Raw genomic sequence first — 19,434 nt, forward strand, 5'->3', positions numbered from 1 at the left:
TTCTGTATGTCATAACCCATTACTTATTGAAACTGATCTGTTAAACAGTTAAGGTGTAATATGGGGGTTCATGACATTCTCTAGAATAGCCTTCAACTGCCGTGCTAATGTCCATCCTGAAACAGCAACATGACAGATGAAGACACCTCATTTTGACAAGCTCTCTGCACTAACACAGCCTACTTGACAAAGATTCATCTCAAATGAAAAACTAAAAGTGCTTGTGGTACAAACATATGTGATATATGCTGTATCCTCACCAGACTTGCAACTGTCCACCAAGTCATCTTCCAGAACAACCACCATGCAACGAGGGATGCTTCCAACAGACAGCCTTTGAACCTGGGAGATGGGAAGCAAAAGAGTTTCTTAAGAACAGCACCTTTCAAAAGCCTTTCATTTATAGCTGCTCTGGCTTTAAAGAGCTACACTCCTTTCTTTCCTGGAACTGAGGTCAGTTCTTGCCTTTTATCACAAAACTTACAGTAAGGGATGCCGCTGCTGCCATGAACTTAACAATGAAAGTTTAATGTTGATATTAATGGAAATGGGATTGAGTATTAAATTAGCAGAAGGTGCTCAGTGCTGGGAGATGCAGTGTGATTTCAATATCTTGCTGAAGAAAGCTCACTTAAAGAGGTCATTTGAAAGAGCTGATCTTTTTTTTTATTGTAATTTGAGCTATTATTAGATACTTCTTCAATATGCAAAGTTGACTTTGGGTACTGAAGCATGTCAGTGCTTTAGATAACCCTTCACGGAAGTACATACTGAGAGAATATTCTCTGTATTTTTCTGGTATTTAACCATAATTTGAGAGTCTGAGATTAAGTATACACCTAGGTGTCAAGGATTAAATCAACAACCGGAAAAAACAAATACGTATATTGACAAATGTGCCAGTAAATCCTGTAATTCTTTTTTGTGTCTCCAGGGCAAAGTCTATGCAATCTGGTCAGAATCTATTTCCAACCGGCAATCTTCCCATTTACACTTAAAGCTTGCAATAGTTTTTAGAGTATCCACTGCACAAGTACAACAGTCAGAAGTTTCTTTTCATTCTGCAGCACAGGTCATACATGCTAGAATTCTAGACTAATTCTCTCTCTGGTGCCTGGGAAGGTTAATCCACCCTTGTATATTATCTACGTGGCCACAGGCAGTTCACATCACTGTCAGTACTGGTAACACACGCACAGTTATTTGCAGAGCTCAGTAGTGAAACACTCTGGATCTCTTTCCCCCCCATGGTGTGGGGTGGCCCAGTTCTAGTTCCATTTCCATCTGAGGAACCATTTCCGACGGCTTAAGTGGATGGGGGGGGGGGGACTCCAGCACCAGGGGTTTCTTCAGGTCCTGAGCCTGGAGGGGAGAGGTGCTCTCCCCTTTCTCCACCCACATGGCCCCATGGCAGGCACAGAGACAGCACACAGGGCGTGGAGAGGAGGCAAGAGAGAGTTTATTGTTGGGGGGGGTTACATTTATAGGCTTAGGAGGATTCACAGAGTAACCAATTAAGGTTGCAGGAAGGGGTTAACAACCAATAGGAAGGGGTTAAAAGGGGCCAATGAGAACACCTTAGGACATCTTCCCAGGACATTCCTGCATGGGAGACAACAGTCCTTCACAGGGGGTGTCGGGAAGAAGAAAGCATGAGTTAGCAAAGAGACTACAAAAAGCCATTTTGAAACATGTTTAAACTGCAGTTTTCTCATATGCTGCAGATTTACTGCCACAAAACACAAGTGAAATTCAATCCTGGTTTAATTTTACTGTTTTTAATAAGCCCATGGTGCTGAAAATTCCTTCTGTCATAGAGATCTGTGTGTCACACAATAAACCAAAAAGTTATAGAAATTTCCCATATGTCAGGAACAATCATTATATGAACATACAATACAGGGCTTATTTCCTAGAAAGGTTTATTCCCTTACTTTTTTTTTTTCTATTCTGAACTTTCAAGAGCTTCATTTCTAATTTCATACATCTTGCATGTAGATTGGCACCACTATCCTCTCCATTTATAAAATCAAAACCCTGAAACAACTGAAGATATCTTAGAAAAGATCTACAAAATAAAGACACTGAGCATATAAATAAACACGGAAACATTGCCTGCAATATACCCTGCTTATTATCAATTTTCATACAGTGTAGATTTTCCTTTGCCAGTTTTGTCTTGGTTATGTGCTACCACAAAAAGAGGTCCAATTGTTTCTCACTCCTCCAGCTCGGCTGTACTTCCACCCAGGGCTACCATCAGAAAACAAATGCAAATTCTGTAAGGATCACATTTGTAATAATTGTTGAATTCAATACTGGCTGAAGGGAAGAGACATTTGCAGACACCATGTGTTGACCACACTGCACAGCTACAGTTGGCCTTGGCCACCACTGGGTTAGCTCTAGTCCTCAGAAGCAGTGTTGAACACCAGCATGATGTCCAGCAAGTGCTTAGAGAAACAATGCACACTTGATGTAAGGATTCAACATGGAATGGAATTTCATCTACAGAAATTTCATCTGTGCACTGATCCTGGGTGTTCTGTACAACATCAAATGGAGTTGCCCAATAACGGAAGTCTAATCAACATGTCGCTTAATTGTTAACTCTTGGAGAAATCTCTGACCAACAGGCTGCCTGGCTTCTTTTAGTCTTCCCAGGCATTTGATTTAAACAACAGTAGAACCTGTAAAACTTTTCCACTTATCTTAGCATGTAAAACTTAGCGATGAAAATGGGATAATCTTAATTCTAATGTAAGCATGAACAGTCTCACCAAGATTAGCAGAGATACCTCATTTCAACAGAAAATTAGACCCCCAAATGTCTTCTTTCGTAAGTTAATTACTTTTGTACCTGAGACATCTATACTTTAATACCTTTCCCTTTTTCTCCATCTTTTTTTTTTTCCTTACCTGTTCCTGAATTTTGATTTCTTGATAGTCTCTGCAGCAGGTAGGAGAAGAGGCTGTTCCAGAGAGACAAGTGAACTTGATTGAGTTGCACCCTTCTTCATTAAGACAGGCTGATGGACGACAGAATGCATAGTACTGTTCAAAGTCAGCCTTGACAGCAAACACATGCTTGCACTTGTTGCAGATGTAACTCCGTTCAAACTCCAAAACTTTCACCGAGCTGGTACGTATGACAGTCCCAGTAACAGATAAAAAGTGACCAACATCCTTGGTTTTAGGAATGTGCTCTCGAGTCAGCTCTGGGCAAACAGGCAAACCTGTTAAACAGAAATATGTGCAGCATAAGGCTGTGCATATAAAACATGGACTTACAGTGCAGTTAAACAGAAAGGCTAGAAAACATGCCAGACATATGAACAGTAGCCATTGTTATTACTGTTTCATAAATGTGATTCAGCAATTCATCTGTTGTACCATAAATCTGATTCACTGGCCTCAGATAGTGAAAATCATCAGACACTGAGCATTAACCGAAAATGTTGCCATTTTACTCTCCCTCTCTTGCCAAGGGCTGAATAGTCACGAACAGTTTCCATTCATGGAAGAAGATCCTGATGTTCTCAGATCTATTTATTAATTTAAATGTTCTTTTTGCAGAAGCCATTTATTCTACAACTGGTTTATCTGACTTACAAAATTTTAGTTATGCTACTTAATTGTAGTTCAGTGTTATTCCACAGTTAAACAGCTGTAGCTCCTAGTCTTGTGTGAATTCTCAAGTGTAAGCAAATTTAAAATTCGCAGTTGGTGAGCATTTGACCTTAAATCCACACTGCATACCAGTAAAGCTCAGGCACAAGGAAGACAGGATAAAAAAAAATGTAAAGGAGTTTTGAACACAACCAAAGCAAATTCGCTTGTAAGTTCAAGTGAATAGTGACAGAACACTTTCCACCTGCCCTCCTTTAATTCCACCCCTACAGCCAATTCAGTGGTGTCCTGATCCTGTTCCGCTATTCACTCATGCAGCCATCACTTGGCACCACAGTGGCTAAAGTCCTCAGGAAAATTAATCTACCTCAACTTTACATATCTCTGAAATGACCACTTGAGCACAATATTGCCTCTTCAGAAAGTAGTAATGAACTACAAGATACTAATATTTATCAACTTAAAAAGATAATACCTACTCCTAAAATAATTCCTTAGCTTTAAAACAGAGCCAGAAAATAGAGATGTAAAACTACAAATCTGTTGGGAAATGATGTTTCTAAGGGGACTAAAACTATTTGTGCATCTAGGTCAAATCTTCTTAGGAGCTTTGACTGCTAAAAAAAAGATATCTTATGTTTATATCGGTGTTTTCAAAACTAAATGCTTTATTTCAGACATGGTGAAACACTCTGTTTTAGTGCTTTTAAGCAATGTTTAACCTTTTGCTTTTGTTTAAAGAAAATATTTTTAACTATTAAGCTAATTTTAAAAGGTAAAAGAATAAAGTTAAGAAAATGTAGGAAGGAATTAAATAGTCTGTAAAACTGCAATTTTTTCCTGGTTGACTCTAGCAAAGCTATTTACATGTTCTACCAAACCTGCTGAATTTTTTTTTCCTCCCACAGGTTTGCATTTCTAATCAGTTCAGGGGAAAAAAATCCATTATTTCTCCAACTGTTTTGGCATTTTTTTCCCAGCTCAGTATTGGTGCCCCTCAACAAGCTTTGCAAAATACAACACATCTTACACTAGAGAGAACTGCAGCACTGTTGTCAGGATATATGATGATCATCCCTGTGAATTTTGAAGAGACAAGAGTCTGGATGTGAAAAAAGAGCCTTTGTTCTGACCATATCGGACTGCTTGACAAACTCTTTCATTGAGTATGTGCCTCTCTGAATCAACTTTACTGTGTCAGTCACAAAAACGCTGAACTATTAGAAGCAGCTTGGCCTTCAGCAACAGACACAGTGGTGCTCAGGTTAATGGTAAGGAAAAATCATTTCATGGCTTTGTAGCAAAATGCAGAAGTCACACAATCAAATTCCTACAACGCTAAAATTCAGATAACTTCATCTTTTACCTTCTTCAGTTAACCCAAGGTAATCATCTGTTATTAACTGCTGCATACTCACACTCCCTGAATCCCTCTTTGAACTCCTAGATGTACTGGTAGCAGTGTGTCGAGATTGCATTCTTATACCCGGCATAAGCAAACCCACTTTTCCTCACTTCATTCCATGCCTGACATGAAGATCCCCTCAGCCACACTCCAGTTAGTTGTCTGCTGCTCTCACCAAAAATAATGCCCCACCTTCTCATTCCCTTCTCATCTAATGTAGGAATGGGAAGTGGTACTCCAAGAGGAGAATCCTGAAGGTAATCAAAACCCAGAATCCACTTAAAAGGTAACAGTATCATTGGAAAATTGGTGTGGAAAGAAGGCTACAGATCCCTTAGCTAATTTCTTCTGTTTCTTCCGAAGCCAGCCTTTCAGTGGTACAGAACATTAACTAAACTATGTGGACAGATGTTATTTTGATCCAGCTGGACCACTCAAGGATAACCTCCCTGTTCATCAGTTTCCCTCCAGCTTAGTGAGGGGGTTATTTGTAGTCTGCTAACTTCTTCTGTCAGGCTTGCTTTTATCAGTTATTAAAACTACTTGATCAAACGTTGCTAATTTTGCCTGAGGGAATATTCAGACAAAACATCACTGTGGGAGGAATGATCAGCTCCAATAACAGGCTGATAACAGGAGCACGAATGTCTTAAAGACACCGCTACTCATGCAGTGATCATCTGCCCCTTGCTGTACTTCTTCTAATACTTCTTGCTAGCTTTTAAAATAATCCTACTTGGAGTCTTTTTCTCATGCTGAAGCCCTGAATGATGCACATCCTTTCCAGAACACTAGGAGGAAAGTTTTAATTCATTCCTGCTTTCATAGGTACAGGGAGATGCCCAATGACAAATTTCAGTAAGCATGGAGGCCATCCTTTTAACATCATGTACTCAGCAGTTGTGTACAAGCTCCTTAACACCTGAATTGATAGCAAACCTTATTTTTTTTAACTTCTTTCCCTCTAAAAATCTTGAAAAAATAGCATTGTGAGAGCCGCAGGCTAATTGTATTTCTGATGTATGTGTTTTCATTACAACATTTTTATTGAAACTTACTGGAATGAAACACGGGCCTATTTAACAACTGTAATTTATCCAAGTTCAAGATGTCAAAAGACTGAATGATCACAATCCACTCCACAAGAGGGCAGGGGAGGAAAACACAGGCTGCCACCTCTTAGCTTTGCGGACTATTGCTCCAAATACTTATGACCAGAAATGATCACAAGGGATGATGCCACCACTGACCCAGTCTCCCACAGCAGGCAAAACAGACATTTCAACTCCTGAATCTGCACTCCACACTTACCAGCCCTCAAAGCTACTAGGAATTTCTTAATAATAAGGAATAATGGCATATCAACTTGCAGTGGAAAAAATGACAAAGTTCCCTGTTAACGATCATGCCTTTCAACAGTTCATGCCAACTTTATAACACGCAATTTTATTACAGCTAAGCGTAAAATTCAACAATTTCAAATGGAATTGTTACAAGACAACTCAAAATTTTGACTTTGCCTCTTCTGGGAGGTGGCTGGAGTAAAAAAAGATGATGAGCCAACTGGCACAGTAGCGAAGTCAACCCGCAATTAAACTTACAAACTATATACCTTCCCCTAAAACTTTTCTTTAGACCTTCTGTCTAGGAGAGAAATAATGTAAGACCAGCTGCTGATGTGAGGAGTCTTTGCCACTGAAAGGCTTTAGTATATGCCCTGACCCAACAAATGCCAATCATTGCATGCAGGCCCGTGGCAACGGCCATAGCTTTTTTGGGGGGGTTGGTCTACACACCTCCATGTATTTGCATGTGTTCTTTCCTGCTTAATAGACACTAAAGATTCCCTACTGCTTCAAACAGTGAAACGGCAAGAATTAAACTTGCTCATTCCCATGGCACCCCAACAGTTTGTTCCAGAGTAAGGAAACTTGACTGGGAGATGCAGCTCACCGCAGCCCCTGCCCCGCCACTCACCCGAGACCCTGGCGTGGAGGTTCTGCTTCAGGCTGAGCTGTGCTGGGTCCGCGGTGTCCTGCAGCGCTGCCAGGGCAGCCCGGCGCAGCGCGCTGTCGAAAATCGGGAGCACCTCGCTGGGGAAGGCGTTGAAATACTCCCCGATCTCCATGTTGGTCTCAAAGAGCGTCAAGGCATCGACGACGACGGGGTAGTGCGCCTGGTCGTCCGCCTCCCTCAGGATGCCCAGGATGTCGTCCCTGTGGTGCTCCAGCACGTAGGACTCGAACACCTGCCCGATGAGGGCCACCTGGTCCGCGCTCAGCACCATGTTGCGCCAGCACGGGGGCGAGGTGAGGGGAAGAGGTTACACAGCGAGGCTTCCCGGTGCGGGCACGCGCCGAGCGGGAAACTTTGTCTTTCTCTCGGGGAATCCCATGGCGGAGCCGGGCGAGAGAGGGGCGCAGCTCAGGAGCTCGGGCAGCGGCGCCTCGTTACAGCGGCACCTCCGACCCTCTGCTGCCCGGCACCAGCGCCGCGCCAGGCTCCGGAGCCGGGACGGAACCGCCCGCAGTCCCTCACTGCCGGCTCCCGCCAACCCGCCAACCCGCTCCGCCTCCTCAGCGGGTCACGCCCGCCCGCCGGGGCAGGCGGAGCGGGCGGGGAGCGGGCGGGGCGCTCCTCCCGTTACTGCCACAAAGCGGAACCGCGAGGGCACCCGCGCCGTCGCTCTGTGGGCGGTCAGAGGAGGAGGAAGCAGCAGCGGCGTGTCCGCCCCGCCCCAGGCGGCGGCAGGGGCGGGGCTTTCCGCAGCGCTCAGCCGGCCGCCGCCGGGACGGCAGGTTTGGAGCGGTGGCGAGGCAGGGGTGGGCCGGGTCGGCAGCACGCTGCCTCCCTCCCTCCCTCCCTCCCGCCTGCCTGCGGAGCGCTGCCCCAAGCGCGTCCCGTGCTGCGGGTGCGCCCCGAGCGTCACCCCCGCGCCCGCCGGGCGGAGGCGGGCAGAGCTCTGCGGCCGCCCCGCTCCCGCTCGGTACCTGCAGCGGGCGCCGCCGCCCCTCCGGCCGGGTTCCCGCCACCGCAGCTCCCTCACCGGCAGGAGGAGCGGCCCCGTCCCCGCCCCCTCCGCGCCGCTCCACGGGCGGGCCCGGGGGCGCTTCCCTCGGGTGCCTCAGCGGCGGCGGCGGGAGAACCGGTCCTCCCGGGAGCAGCTGAGGGGCGGTGGGCCCCGGATCCGCGCCAGTCAGCGCTCCGTGGGCTCGGGGAACACTGCAGCTGCTCGGCCTCTCGGGAACAACAGATCCACCTACGAGTTCTCCTTCCAGTATTGCCGCACTTTGTTGTTTGCCTGAATATCTCTGTTCCCTCGCTGCAAAGAGGCGCTGCTCCTGCGTACAAGGGGCGGAAGGGGGACTGTACGGCAGGGGCAGCTCCCAGGCAGCTGGAGCTGCTTTTTACAAGTCCTCCCCCGCGGTTTACAGGCACCACAAAGTCTAAATTTGGCTTCTTAAAAAGCGGACTGCAAAACAAACCAGCCATTTCTCCCTCCCTCGAAGTCTGAGGAGTTTAGGGATTATATTTTTAATATAACCAGAAAATAGGGTTTGCTGGAGGCTCTAAAGCTTTCACTTTTGCCCAATATTGTTTTGAAAATTTCGTACCTCTATGTTCTCCCCCCCCCCCATCGTGTATAGCGACGCAGTGACATGCTTTATTTAGCTATATTTGTTTATTTAGCTATTTGAAATATTTTGTCTTTTAATGGATTCTATTTCAAAATTGTGTTCCAGGCATAAGGAGTGAAAGTGGTTCCCAGTTTCTCCAGCAGCATGTCTTATTTCCTCCAGTTACTTTGCAGCACGTGGGCACACTTCTAACAACTGCTGTGCCTGCATGTTTTGAGTTCTGTCCTCATTGGGTTCAGTGTAAGTAGACTGTCTTCTGAATTACTACATGTATTTTCTTGGTGCCTCTGACAATGTATTTGAGTATCGTTCTCATACATCCATTCAAATCTTGCAACATCACAGAGCATAACTTAATCTTTGCGCAACTTCAGAGTGTTGAAGAATCCTAAAAGTTCTCCACTGAGTTCCTCAGTCTCAGGACCTCCCATTGTTGTCCTGTATTAATGGTGAATTATTGATAGGCAATCAAAACAAAAATCACTGCTCATTTAGAACAGTTTTTCAGATATTACAATATCACCAACATATGCTCTCTAATAAATGTACACAATTTGTATTTTAATACAAATTTTTAGGGTTGGTGGAGAGGAAAATCAACGCTTTTCAACCAACCAACTGCAACAACAACACCCCCCCCCCCCAAACCCCACTAAACTTTAGATCCCTTATTTTCATGTTATGATGTATGACTTCAATGAGTAAAGTAACTGCCTTACCAGCCCTAATAAAACTAAGTTAATTAATATGAATGTCTAACATGTTTTTTTTTTTCTCCAAGTCATATTTGAATGTGTTATCTTAATGAATAAGAAAGCTGCAGTGGTTCACCTCTTGACTGTATTGAATATCTCACTGTCCATGAGTTCATCCTCATGTGGAACTTTACAGGTGCTTTAAGTTACAGATCACGTTTCTCTGAATTGCAACTTCACAAGCTATTGGAAGAGGATTTCTGCATCTAACTCCTGCTGGGTGAACCCGTGGATGGAACTTCAGTTACCTCTCCTGCATTGTTTGCAAATACATTCTTCTTCAGGCTATCTGTAGATGTTCCCTAAATCCTTACCTGAAGGAAATAATGTTTACAGTAAAAGTCCAAGACTGCTTCAGGTGGTTATAAAGAGGAAATGTTTTAACTCCTAGGTGTGTCTCTAGAAGAAGAATACATTGGGCTTTATAAAATGGTCCTGTTGTAACAAATTTAATAGATATGGTTGCAAAAGCACTGCTGAGATCTGCATTTAATATATAAATTGATCACTGTGAAAATTCAAAACAAGCCCTGTCTCCAGTATATGCTTTCAGTATCAGCTTTACTCGGTTTATAGTGCTGTCTTGCAAGGTAGAAAGCTTTTTTCCTAAAGATGAGACAGAGTTATTACCGCATGTTTGTTAGCACAGTTACTTGGCTTCTGGTATGGCAGAGGTGTCATCTTTGTGATTTACTGGAGGTGTCCACGTGTTCTTCCTCAGACTGTGTTTTGTAGCTTAAACAACTAGAGTAGTATGAAAAACAATGCAGCAGCCTGCAACTGGGGCAGCTGATTTTTATAACTACAGAGCAAGTAGCTGATGTTGGTATGTAAAGGCTGCGATCGGGTAGTGGTTCCTACAAAAAAACCCTGAAAGTTATTTATTATCCTGTTATTATCTAATAATAACCAGTAACTGGTATGTGTTTAGCTGAATAATGAAGAAATGTTTACTCAGCAAGAAGTCATCCAAAAATATATTATGCCCATTTGAAAATCCATGAGTAGCCTCTTTTGAAATCATGGTGCAAAATAGGACAGGAAAAAGTAATTGTTTCAAATGAGTGGATGGAGAAGTGCTGGCAGTTACCAGCTCGAAAAGCTCTGTTGTTCTGAGCTCGGAATGCTTTCCTGGTTTGTCTCTGCTTTCCTTGGAATGGCTCTCCTGCATAAATCTGTATTACTGTTTTTGCTTTCAGGTCATTTCTGATAGTCTTGTGTGGTAATAAAGAAAGAGACAAAGACTTAAAAGTCCTCTGTTTATCAGTTTTACAGAACATAGTGTGTGGCCTCAATATGGGTATGTCCCAGGAGAGTACAAGAACTGCCCACAATACTATGGTTGGTGTGGCTGGTACACATCTCATTTGTGTGCAATTGGGGCAGTACCAGCAAGGCTACACAAGAGCTGAGAAGGGCTCATGGATGCCACAGGTAAGGTAAAGATTTAGTCTAAGCAGTGTGAATATGTTTGGATGTTCACGTAGCTGTAAAACTTGGGCTTCAGGCTCTTCCCTAAAGCGTGTCTCTTGCCAGCCGTGGGTGAGGCTGCCTGTGGTGGTTCAGTCAGCCTGAAGTGTGCTGATTCTGCTTTGTGCCCAGCCATCACACAGATAATCTATGACTGAAGTTAAACAGCTGTAGTTCCAGGTAAAGAATCAGCCACTCTCTAAACTTTTCTGTTCATGTGTCAGGTTGACTGTGGAAGGCCTGCTAAGGTCAGAGAGAACTCACTGTTGTAATGAAGCCAGATTTTGGTAGTCATTATTGAATTATGCTTTTATTTTCTTAAGCTCAACTCTTCATGTTCCCCAGCAACACTGCTATCAGTGCCACTGGCAGCAGCTACTTCTCATTGTGTTCAACCAGCTATTGTGAACAGACCACTACACTGTGCTCAGCTCTGAAAATAAGTGAGTTGCCTTAGTGACAGACAATTTACAAACTCATCCTTAAGACCCTGCAGGACTCCATAGTGGATCAGTAGTTCACCTCATTAGGTCCCACCATTAACCTGGGAACTTGCAGTGCAATTTGTGCAGTCAGCAAAGCTTGAGTTATTTAATAGTGTATATGCTTGAAAATTAGAAATGTTAACACAGTTGTGCAGTAGAAAAGCCTGATGTTGAACCCAGCAAATAACAAGTTCTGTTAAAGCAAGAAATGGAGTTCAGCAGTTGGTCAGACAAAGAGCAAAACTTGTTTCAGCTTGGCTGCCTGGTTTTGTTACACTGTCCAGCACTATCCACAGGTCCAATTACTGTGATGTATCCTAAGAAATGGATGTTTATTTACATGACACAAATACACTGCAAAGTAAATAATTTTTAGAACTGCAAGCTGATTTCTGTATATAATTGTACATGTTAATTAGTCATTTCCATTTAAAGATTTTGCCAGGGAATGTGTGCAGAAATAAAACTGATACAATGCCCAACACCCAAGAGTAGCTAAACAACAATACTACAAATTTTCACTGTAGTAAAAAAAAAAAAAAAAAAGTTTAGCATTTGCCTGTGGAGAACAGCAACAGTGCTGTATTGGACTGTGAACTTACCATGAAGAAAAGCAACACAGCTCCTGTAAGGACAGTCAGTTTGTGTCTTTCGAAGCTGATATATTTTTGCAACTGGTGGTCAAAAAAAAAGTCAAATACAATGGCAGGCTAGGGTTCCTCATACTTAAATTTAGGCAACCAAGGCACTTAATGTTTGCTGTTGCTCTACAATCTTTATGTAATCAAGAGACAAGTGGGATAATTCACCACTGAAGCTGCCTGTTGACTGCAGAGGAGGTTAATGATCTCCATTTTCTTAAGTGATGGGACGGTCATTTTCCTTCTAAGGGAAGTACAGCAAAGGAGGAAAACTTGGGGTCTAATCTTCTCTGTACAGAATTAGTGAAACTGCCTACAGATAGCACTGAGATCATGTAACAAAATTTACATATAACTTAAAATACACCTTAAACAAGCAAGGGGTTACTCTGATGTTACAATCAGGTCTGATTTCTAATATTACAAGTGAAGTTTCCTGATATTCATTAGGAACACCTCATATCCTATAGTTTTAAAATAGTTTCAGACTAAAACTGGCAAAAATGGTATGACCATTGGTCAAAAGCTAATATTGGGATAGTGTATTTGTTAATAATTCACAGAAAAGAAAGGACTCCAATTTTTTTGGTTTTTGGTTTGAATAGACTGATTTGGTAGTGGTACAGCTGCTGACTGTAGCAGACACGGTAACTGTGTCCTTAACTTTCTTCTCCCTTCTAGTAAAAAAACAATGGGCAGAGCTTTTAGTGTTAGTATTAGTGTTCAGTTATTCATTCCATAAGTAAAAATGCACAAATGAAGTGGAGGATAGGAGAAAAAGGCTGATCCCTTGCAAAGCATGCAAGAAAAAATACGCAACACTCACTTCAGAACATTGTAACAAAATGATCTAGTGAATTTTATTTTGGGTAACAGCCAAGAAATCTGACATTTTGCCCAATATGGCTTTCTTCTAAAATTAAAAAGTTGCATATACCTACAGTTGAGTCCACCAGCTACCGAAAATCTGCTGTATACATCTTTAATCCATGGCACCATCACCAGAATACAGCTTTCAGTGGCGTTTTCAAGCTGAATTATAAGATAGAAGTTTTTAAATGTGCATTTAGAAGATTTTTATATTGTTTATATGAAAACATACAAATTTTTCATTTATACATATACTACATATAAAACTCATTTTAATTAGCAAGTATCTTCATCTGGGTATTTATCTTTGTGCATATAGCAAAAAAAGGATGTAGTTAGGGCTTCAGATGAAATATTAAAGTTCAAGACCTTTGTATATGCTAACTAGAACCTTATTCAAATAACTCAAACTTTTTTTTCTTTCTTTTAAAAGATAAGAGATTCAGCTTAAAAATACATTCATAAAACAAAGACAATGTTCTCCCTGAGACTACCAGTGTGAGTTACTTTGTGGTAATCTTTGAATGAAAAAATATAAAAAAGACAATAAGCTCTGGTTTTCTATATGCTACAACAAATTTCTCGAGCAACACTGACATCATAAAAGGTACAGATTGGAGAATCATGCTCACTAGCTGAAAAAACATTTTCATATATCAGTTTAAGAAGAAGAAAAGAAATTAATATAGACAAAGGAAGGTGACTAATTTTTAAGGAAACATCTGTACTGTAGTATGAATAAATGGGAAAAAGTTGTGTTGTTGCTTTTGTTTGTTTGTTTGGGACTTTCTTTTTTTTATTTCAGACATGAATTGTATCCAAAGCAGGAATATATGCTCAAAATGTAGATTCTTGATTTATGCAGAGATACTTAGCAGAGTTTTCTAAATATATTGAGCATTTGTTTTTGTTAATATTCATAAAAGAAATATAGAACCTGTGAAAACAGTTTCTGTTTAAATTCAATGATAAACTGTTTGATTATGAGATGGCAAAGCCTCATAAGCAATAAGTGAGGAGTCAACCCCCAACCCCAGTGAACAGCTCCTGGTTTGTGGCTTTTTTCATCCTCTATCAGAATGACTCTGCTTTGAAGGCCAGCAGCTATGCTAGTTTTATTTAGCATTCTTCCTTTTAAACATTAGAGACAGTTTTTAAACTGCTACAAAGTAACAGAATTGGGATGCATTAAACATATCCTGCTCAAGTTGGAGAGAGAGTGCAAGATACATACCTTTTCCTTTTACAATTTAAGTTGTATTTATATTAACCATGCAATTATGTTATTCGGGGGGAAAAGCCTTACCTGAAATCAAAGCATTTATAGGAAAAAGGGGGAAAGCATTGTTTGTTCTACCAAAATTTATTATGTAGTAATTACAAAGTTTAAAGATTCTTCCATTTTAAATAAAAATAATAGTTATAATTACACATATTGTATAGTATCATGTCAAGTGATTTCAACAAATATAACATGAAATACAGTGCAGTTTCAAATCAGAAAGACAAATACTTTCTCATTCACAGTGTTTGACAAATTACAGGATAGCTTGTTCACATGAGGGTTTACTTAAGGTCATGCTCTTATAAACAGTCCACATCACGCTGTGCCACAAAAACAAATCAGCTCTCAGAACGTGAAGTATCGGGCAAACCACTCCTGGCGTTGTGGATCTGGTGAAGCCACTGGTGAGGCATCAGTCGGAGGAGGGCTAAATTCACAGAAAGAAAAAAACCACAATTATCCCACAACTACACAAAAAGTACAACTATTAGGAGGAAAAAAAAGAATCACAGAGAATATTCAGTAAGGAACACAGTCTGTTTTTCCATGGATTAATTATCAGTGTGCCCCAGGACATGATTTAATGTCTCCCTATAGAATCTGTGATCATCCACTCCATTGGAGAGCATCAGCAGCACAGACAAGTCAGTTCAGAAGCCACATTAGAGAGTGGGCAAATAATATTTTGGAAAACATAATTTAGAATCTCATAAATAACTGTAGGTTTTCAGGAAGAATAAAAAGAGTTTTCTTGGAAAAGCGTGACTGTAGAAAGTCCTCTTTTAGCATCCTTTTCCTGTGGTAAAGTTAATTTTGAAAAATATGATGCGAGCATCATATTTGTAGACATGTGCTCACAAAGACTGGCTGGCAACTGAACAGAAATACACACCATTTTAATAGTTAACACCGATCATGAATATCACTTGCATTGTTGCTCATGCACACAATTAGAATATGCTCATATACTAGGAAAAAAGAAACTACTGTGCTACAAACAGGATTTGGTTTCTCTTTTAACATTCTCGCAAAATGAGCAGGAGAGAATAATTTATAGTTATTTACACAATTAACTTCCTTTATCAATAAAAACTGGTAATAAAAGTAATCTTGATTATTGGATAATACAGGGCAAAAACCAATTTGGAGTGAAAACTCCAGCATCACAGTTCCTGGGGTCATGCACATGCATGTTATAGATATCTGAGCATACTCATGCACATCACATGCACAGGAAAAAAATTAGCAACAGTACTTTTTTTCTTTTTTAAATTGTTTTCTTGAAAAATATTGTTTTCCCTTATCTATTTTGGATTCTATCATTTGTTTCCCTTTATAATTAGCAGTTGCTAGGTATGTGATCTTTTGCATTAAACCAAAGGAGAGAGCAAACAACCAACAGTGGAACCACTAATGAGACATCATTTTAAGTTGTCAACTTAGAGGTAAGAGATCAGCACCTATTAAATACAGAGTACAGCACTTCAGTGCATTTAATATGTGGGCACATCAAGCTAAAAGATTAAAATCCTGCCTCTAAAATGCCATTTTTAAGTTATTCAATTAAATAACTTATTTTGTGAAAGAATTATTTGAGACTTTAATGCTGGTTTTGATTACTGGAAGCTCAGCATTAAGCACCTAAGCCTACACATTTCCTGTTGCTGTAGGAAGGTTATTCCTATGAAACAATTTGATACAGGTGAGGAAAGGGGAAACATAAAACATTCACGTAGCACGGAAAATAATTTTCTTACATAAAAATCATTATCACATAATCCTGAATAAAAGAAATTCCGTGCTCGTATCAATTCCTAAATGAAAATCAGTAAATAACACAAACATTTACAACAATTGTTCATATATGTAAACAATTGGAAGCACATGAATTCTGTTAGGGTATTTATAAAGGTTTTCAAAGTTCAAGGCTTAGGAAAAAGTGAGAGAATACTTCATATTTCAACAAGGTCTGCAATAAAAAGGAATACTATAAAGAGGTTATAAATACAATGTAAAAATTAAAATGCCGTAAGAGTACTTGTACCTCTGAAAGGCTGATAAAGCAAGTGGGATTCAGCTCAATAGGAATGCAAAATTTTTCTGAGTTAAGCAAAAAAAAAAAAAAAAAAAAAGATTGGTGAGGCAGTGCTCACCTCAAAAACGTCTTGGGCTCTTTGGGTGGCATTGGCTGTGGTAGTGGTTTGCTGCTGTTGAACTCAATATCGTGGATGGGTGAGTTGGGAATGGGGTCCAGGCGATTAGGATGTCCATTGCCCACCACTCCGCTAGATTCCAGAGCACTTAGATTGGGGACACTCACAAACCTGTTTGTTGATTTATCGTTCTTCTTCTTTTGCTGCATTAAAAATAACAGATGTAAGGAAGCCTTCTTGCACCTGGACAGATGAGGACATTGGCAAACTTAAAAAAGTTTTATTGATGGCTGGTTTGGAGGTTTTTTTGAAGGAGAGATTGTGACAGATTGGGCCCTTTTTCCAATTGTAGTTATCCTGTTTGCTTTGACGAGACCTGAACGCCACAGATTTTCACAGAAAAATCAAATTTCTGATCAAGATGATTAAATTATTGTGACTTAGCATAATAATCAATGAGTATGTCATAGGAGGTCTTCCAATATAACATTTTGCTCTATTTAAACACTGGACATTGACAATCTTGTGGAAAACTTCCTCTCAGTCTGCTAAACCTTTCATGTTTACTCAAAACTCTTCTTGATATCTGCAAACCTTTCACAGCAATCAACACCCTCATGGTCAGCAAGCATTACAGCAATACAGCTAAAGATACAAATATTACTGTACAGGAGTTCAGTTTCTTGAATAAGGAAAAAGCCAGGCTTTGATGCCTTTATAGCTGTCACTTCTGGACACCAGGTGGCACAACTGAACATTTTTCTTTTTGTAATACTCTCTATACTTCTCCTGATAGCATTTCAAGGGACTCAAAATACTGAAGAAATTTGTTTTTATATCACTATTCTACACTCCAGAACACATCACACAGTCAGTATTCAACCTCTCTATAAATGCTTTAATGTAGAAGGATGCTTCAAATACTTCTACAGCTTTTTTTTTTAAAAATCGCTGTGTGACAAGAAACCTTGTGTATTTTCTGACTTCTATCAAATATTCCATGTCCACAATAAAATATTAATATTAAAAGCATCTAATTTCTAAAAATAGGATTTTTTAACATACCCAGAGCAATGAAAAAATACCTCATAAATATAATGAATTATGTATTATTTGAATATATAATAAATAATTTCCTTCAATTACCTACATGCAACCCTAACAAGGCAGCTAGGAGAAGAACCCTTAAGGGCTTAAGAACTACATAAATTTGAACGAAAGTGAAAGACAAGTGCAACCTCATGTTGTTTCTATATAACATTTTCCAGTAGAATTCCACTTGAAACAGGAGAGCTGCTCTATTCAAGGATGGGCGCAAGTTCAGATAGAGACAGACAGAGAGTCTTATTGTTTGTTTGCACTTTCTTCTCTCTGTAGCTCTCTGCTGGCTTTGATTTCAGTGCCTAGCCTCTCTGGGCTGGCAGATGCCAATGCTACTAATTGCAGCCACACTGGTGGATGTGTTTGTCAAAATATAATTAAAACCCCCCAACAATTTAACCAAATGCTATAATAGAAAAAATTCTTTTCTAGGCATCACAAAGAAAGATCATCAGCTACAAAGGATTAAACTAAGATTGTCCCATACACTTCTGCTTTAGTAGCTGAAGAAGCAAGAAATATTATGATGGAAGAAATAGTTTGGTAAAAGTAACCAACTGCATGTAAAATACACTTGCAAGGCAATATATGTGGTAATTAAAACAGTGTGTTAAACAAACTGTAGTTAAATCTGTGTACTCCACAGGTGGCCCATTTCTGGAAAATATAAGTTATCCACATAAGTGCTTAGAAAAATACTGCAATTTATTTAACATTCTCTATAAAAAAATCTGTACTTCTGAAGTGGTCAAATCTGGAAAGAGAAAATTGTGTGTATTGTTTCCATGAAATTCATGCAAAGTATTAAGAAATTTCAGATGTAACAATATAATACTAAACAGATCCATTGCATAAATTAGAGAAGCAGTAATACATACTGCAATGGCTGTAATTTTGCACTAATATGCAAAGTCTGTAGTAACTCATAAATTCTGTCTTTCCTTTTAAAAAAGGAAAAGAGAATGAGATTTTCAGTTTCTCTGTAATTCATTCTCCAATAACACAGCACATGCTTTGACAAAATAAAGTAACATAGTCCACAACTCATGAAATGAGAGGTCAGAATGTTCTGGCATACAAGACACTTTTAAAGTCTAAACAGTTTTGAGTGATAGAAGCATATTATAAAAATATATGAATTATCACTACAGAAATCTGATGTTAAAAGTACTTTTGCCAAACACTTCAGATTTCATACAAAACAAGCTTATATACTAGATGGTTACATTTCACATCTTTATAAATGAATGGTTCAGACAAACTTCCAAAATTTTCAGACAACCTTTATCACATAAAACCAAAGCATTCAAATTGCATCTGGATGTCCTGGTATTGTCTCTACTGGGCCCGAACTAAGTTCTTTTATGCAGTTAGGATAAAAATTAGGCATCCACAGATAAGCTTGTGAGATCTGCTGGGCTCCTGAAAATCATAGGAGAATATTGACATTTTGCAGCTGAGCTTGTGCAGAAGTGTGAAATATGTTGATCTGATGTGAAACTGCAATAAGGCTTGGCTAAATAGCACAGCCTGATCCCAAATAGTGGAGCCAGAACATCTTTTAAATAATGGGAGCCTGAACCCTGATCACTAAAGCACTCAGGCATCTGAACTGCTCATGTTGTGCCCCTTGGGTTAGCCTCTGTTTCAGAACCTTCCAGAGTTCTTCTGCCTCTACAGCTGGGACAAATCTATTCTCCTTCCATGCACGTGAAATAACCGATGGGTTATCACAAGGAGGAAGGAAATGTCAGAGGACTCATTCTTATTCCTGAAGTGGTGAAAAGAAATAGAATTAAGGTACCTTACTACAGTCTATTCACATTCCTCATGACAGAATGCTGCTGGCATTTGAAATGACAGGAAGGCTACTATGCCTACGCGTACAGTAGCCTTCCCTGGCTGCTATTCAGCAGGATGGAGAGAACTGGAAAAGGTGGCTACTGAAGTGCTTTGACTTGTATAGGTGGTGACAATAACTGAGAAGGCTAGAGACTGACT

At 40.2% G+C, this 19,434-nt stretch overlaps 2 protein-coding genes across 10 annotated transcripts in view; both read right to left on the minus strand.

Moving 5' to 3' along the window:
- The window catches only part of MCM9 (minichromosome maintenance 9 homologous recombination repair factor), a 47,303-nt gene extending 39,937 nt beyond the window's left edge, over window positions 1-7,366 (minus strand). For all 4 annotated transcript variants that reach the window (XR_003526165.1, XM_027634299.1, XM_027634300.1 and 1 more), the window contains exons 1-3: window positions 7,013-7,366; window positions 2,920-3,236; window positions 261-342 (exon numbers count right to left, since the gene is read on the minus strand). Coding sequence is in view for 3 of the 4 variants with exons in the window: in XM_027634299.1 (XP_027490100.1) it covers window positions 261-342; window positions 2,920-3,236; window positions 7,013-7,322 (709 nt within the window). In the remaining variant the exon portion in view is untranslated. The remainder of the gene's footprint in view (window positions 1-260; window positions 343-2,919; window positions 3,237-7,012) is intronic.
- A 5,493-nt stretch (window positions 7,367-12,859) lies between these two features.
- Window positions 12,860-19,434, minus strand: part of FAM184A (family with sequence similarity 184 member A) — a 77,806-nt gene continuing 71,231 nt past the window's right edge. For all 6 annotated transcript variants that reach the window (XM_027634302.1, XM_027634308.1, XM_027634307.1 and 3 more), the window contains 2 exons: window positions 16,333-16,535; window positions 12,860-14,606 (listed from right to left, as the gene is read on the minus strand). In XM_027634302.1, coding sequence (XP_027490103.1) covers window positions 14,525-14,606; window positions 16,333-16,535 — 285 coding nt within the window. In that variant the 3' untranslated portion in view covers window positions 12,860-14,524. The remainder of the gene's footprint in view (window positions 14,607-16,332; window positions 16,536-19,434) is intronic.

The sequence above is a fragment of the Corapipo altera genome, unplaced genomic scaffold, assembly GCF_003945725.1.
Source record: "Corapipo altera isolate COAL_440 unplaced genomic scaffold, ASM394572v1 2b, whole genome shotgun sequence".
NCBI lineage: Eukaryota > Metazoa > Chordata > Aves > Passeriformes > Pipridae > Corapipo > Corapipo altera.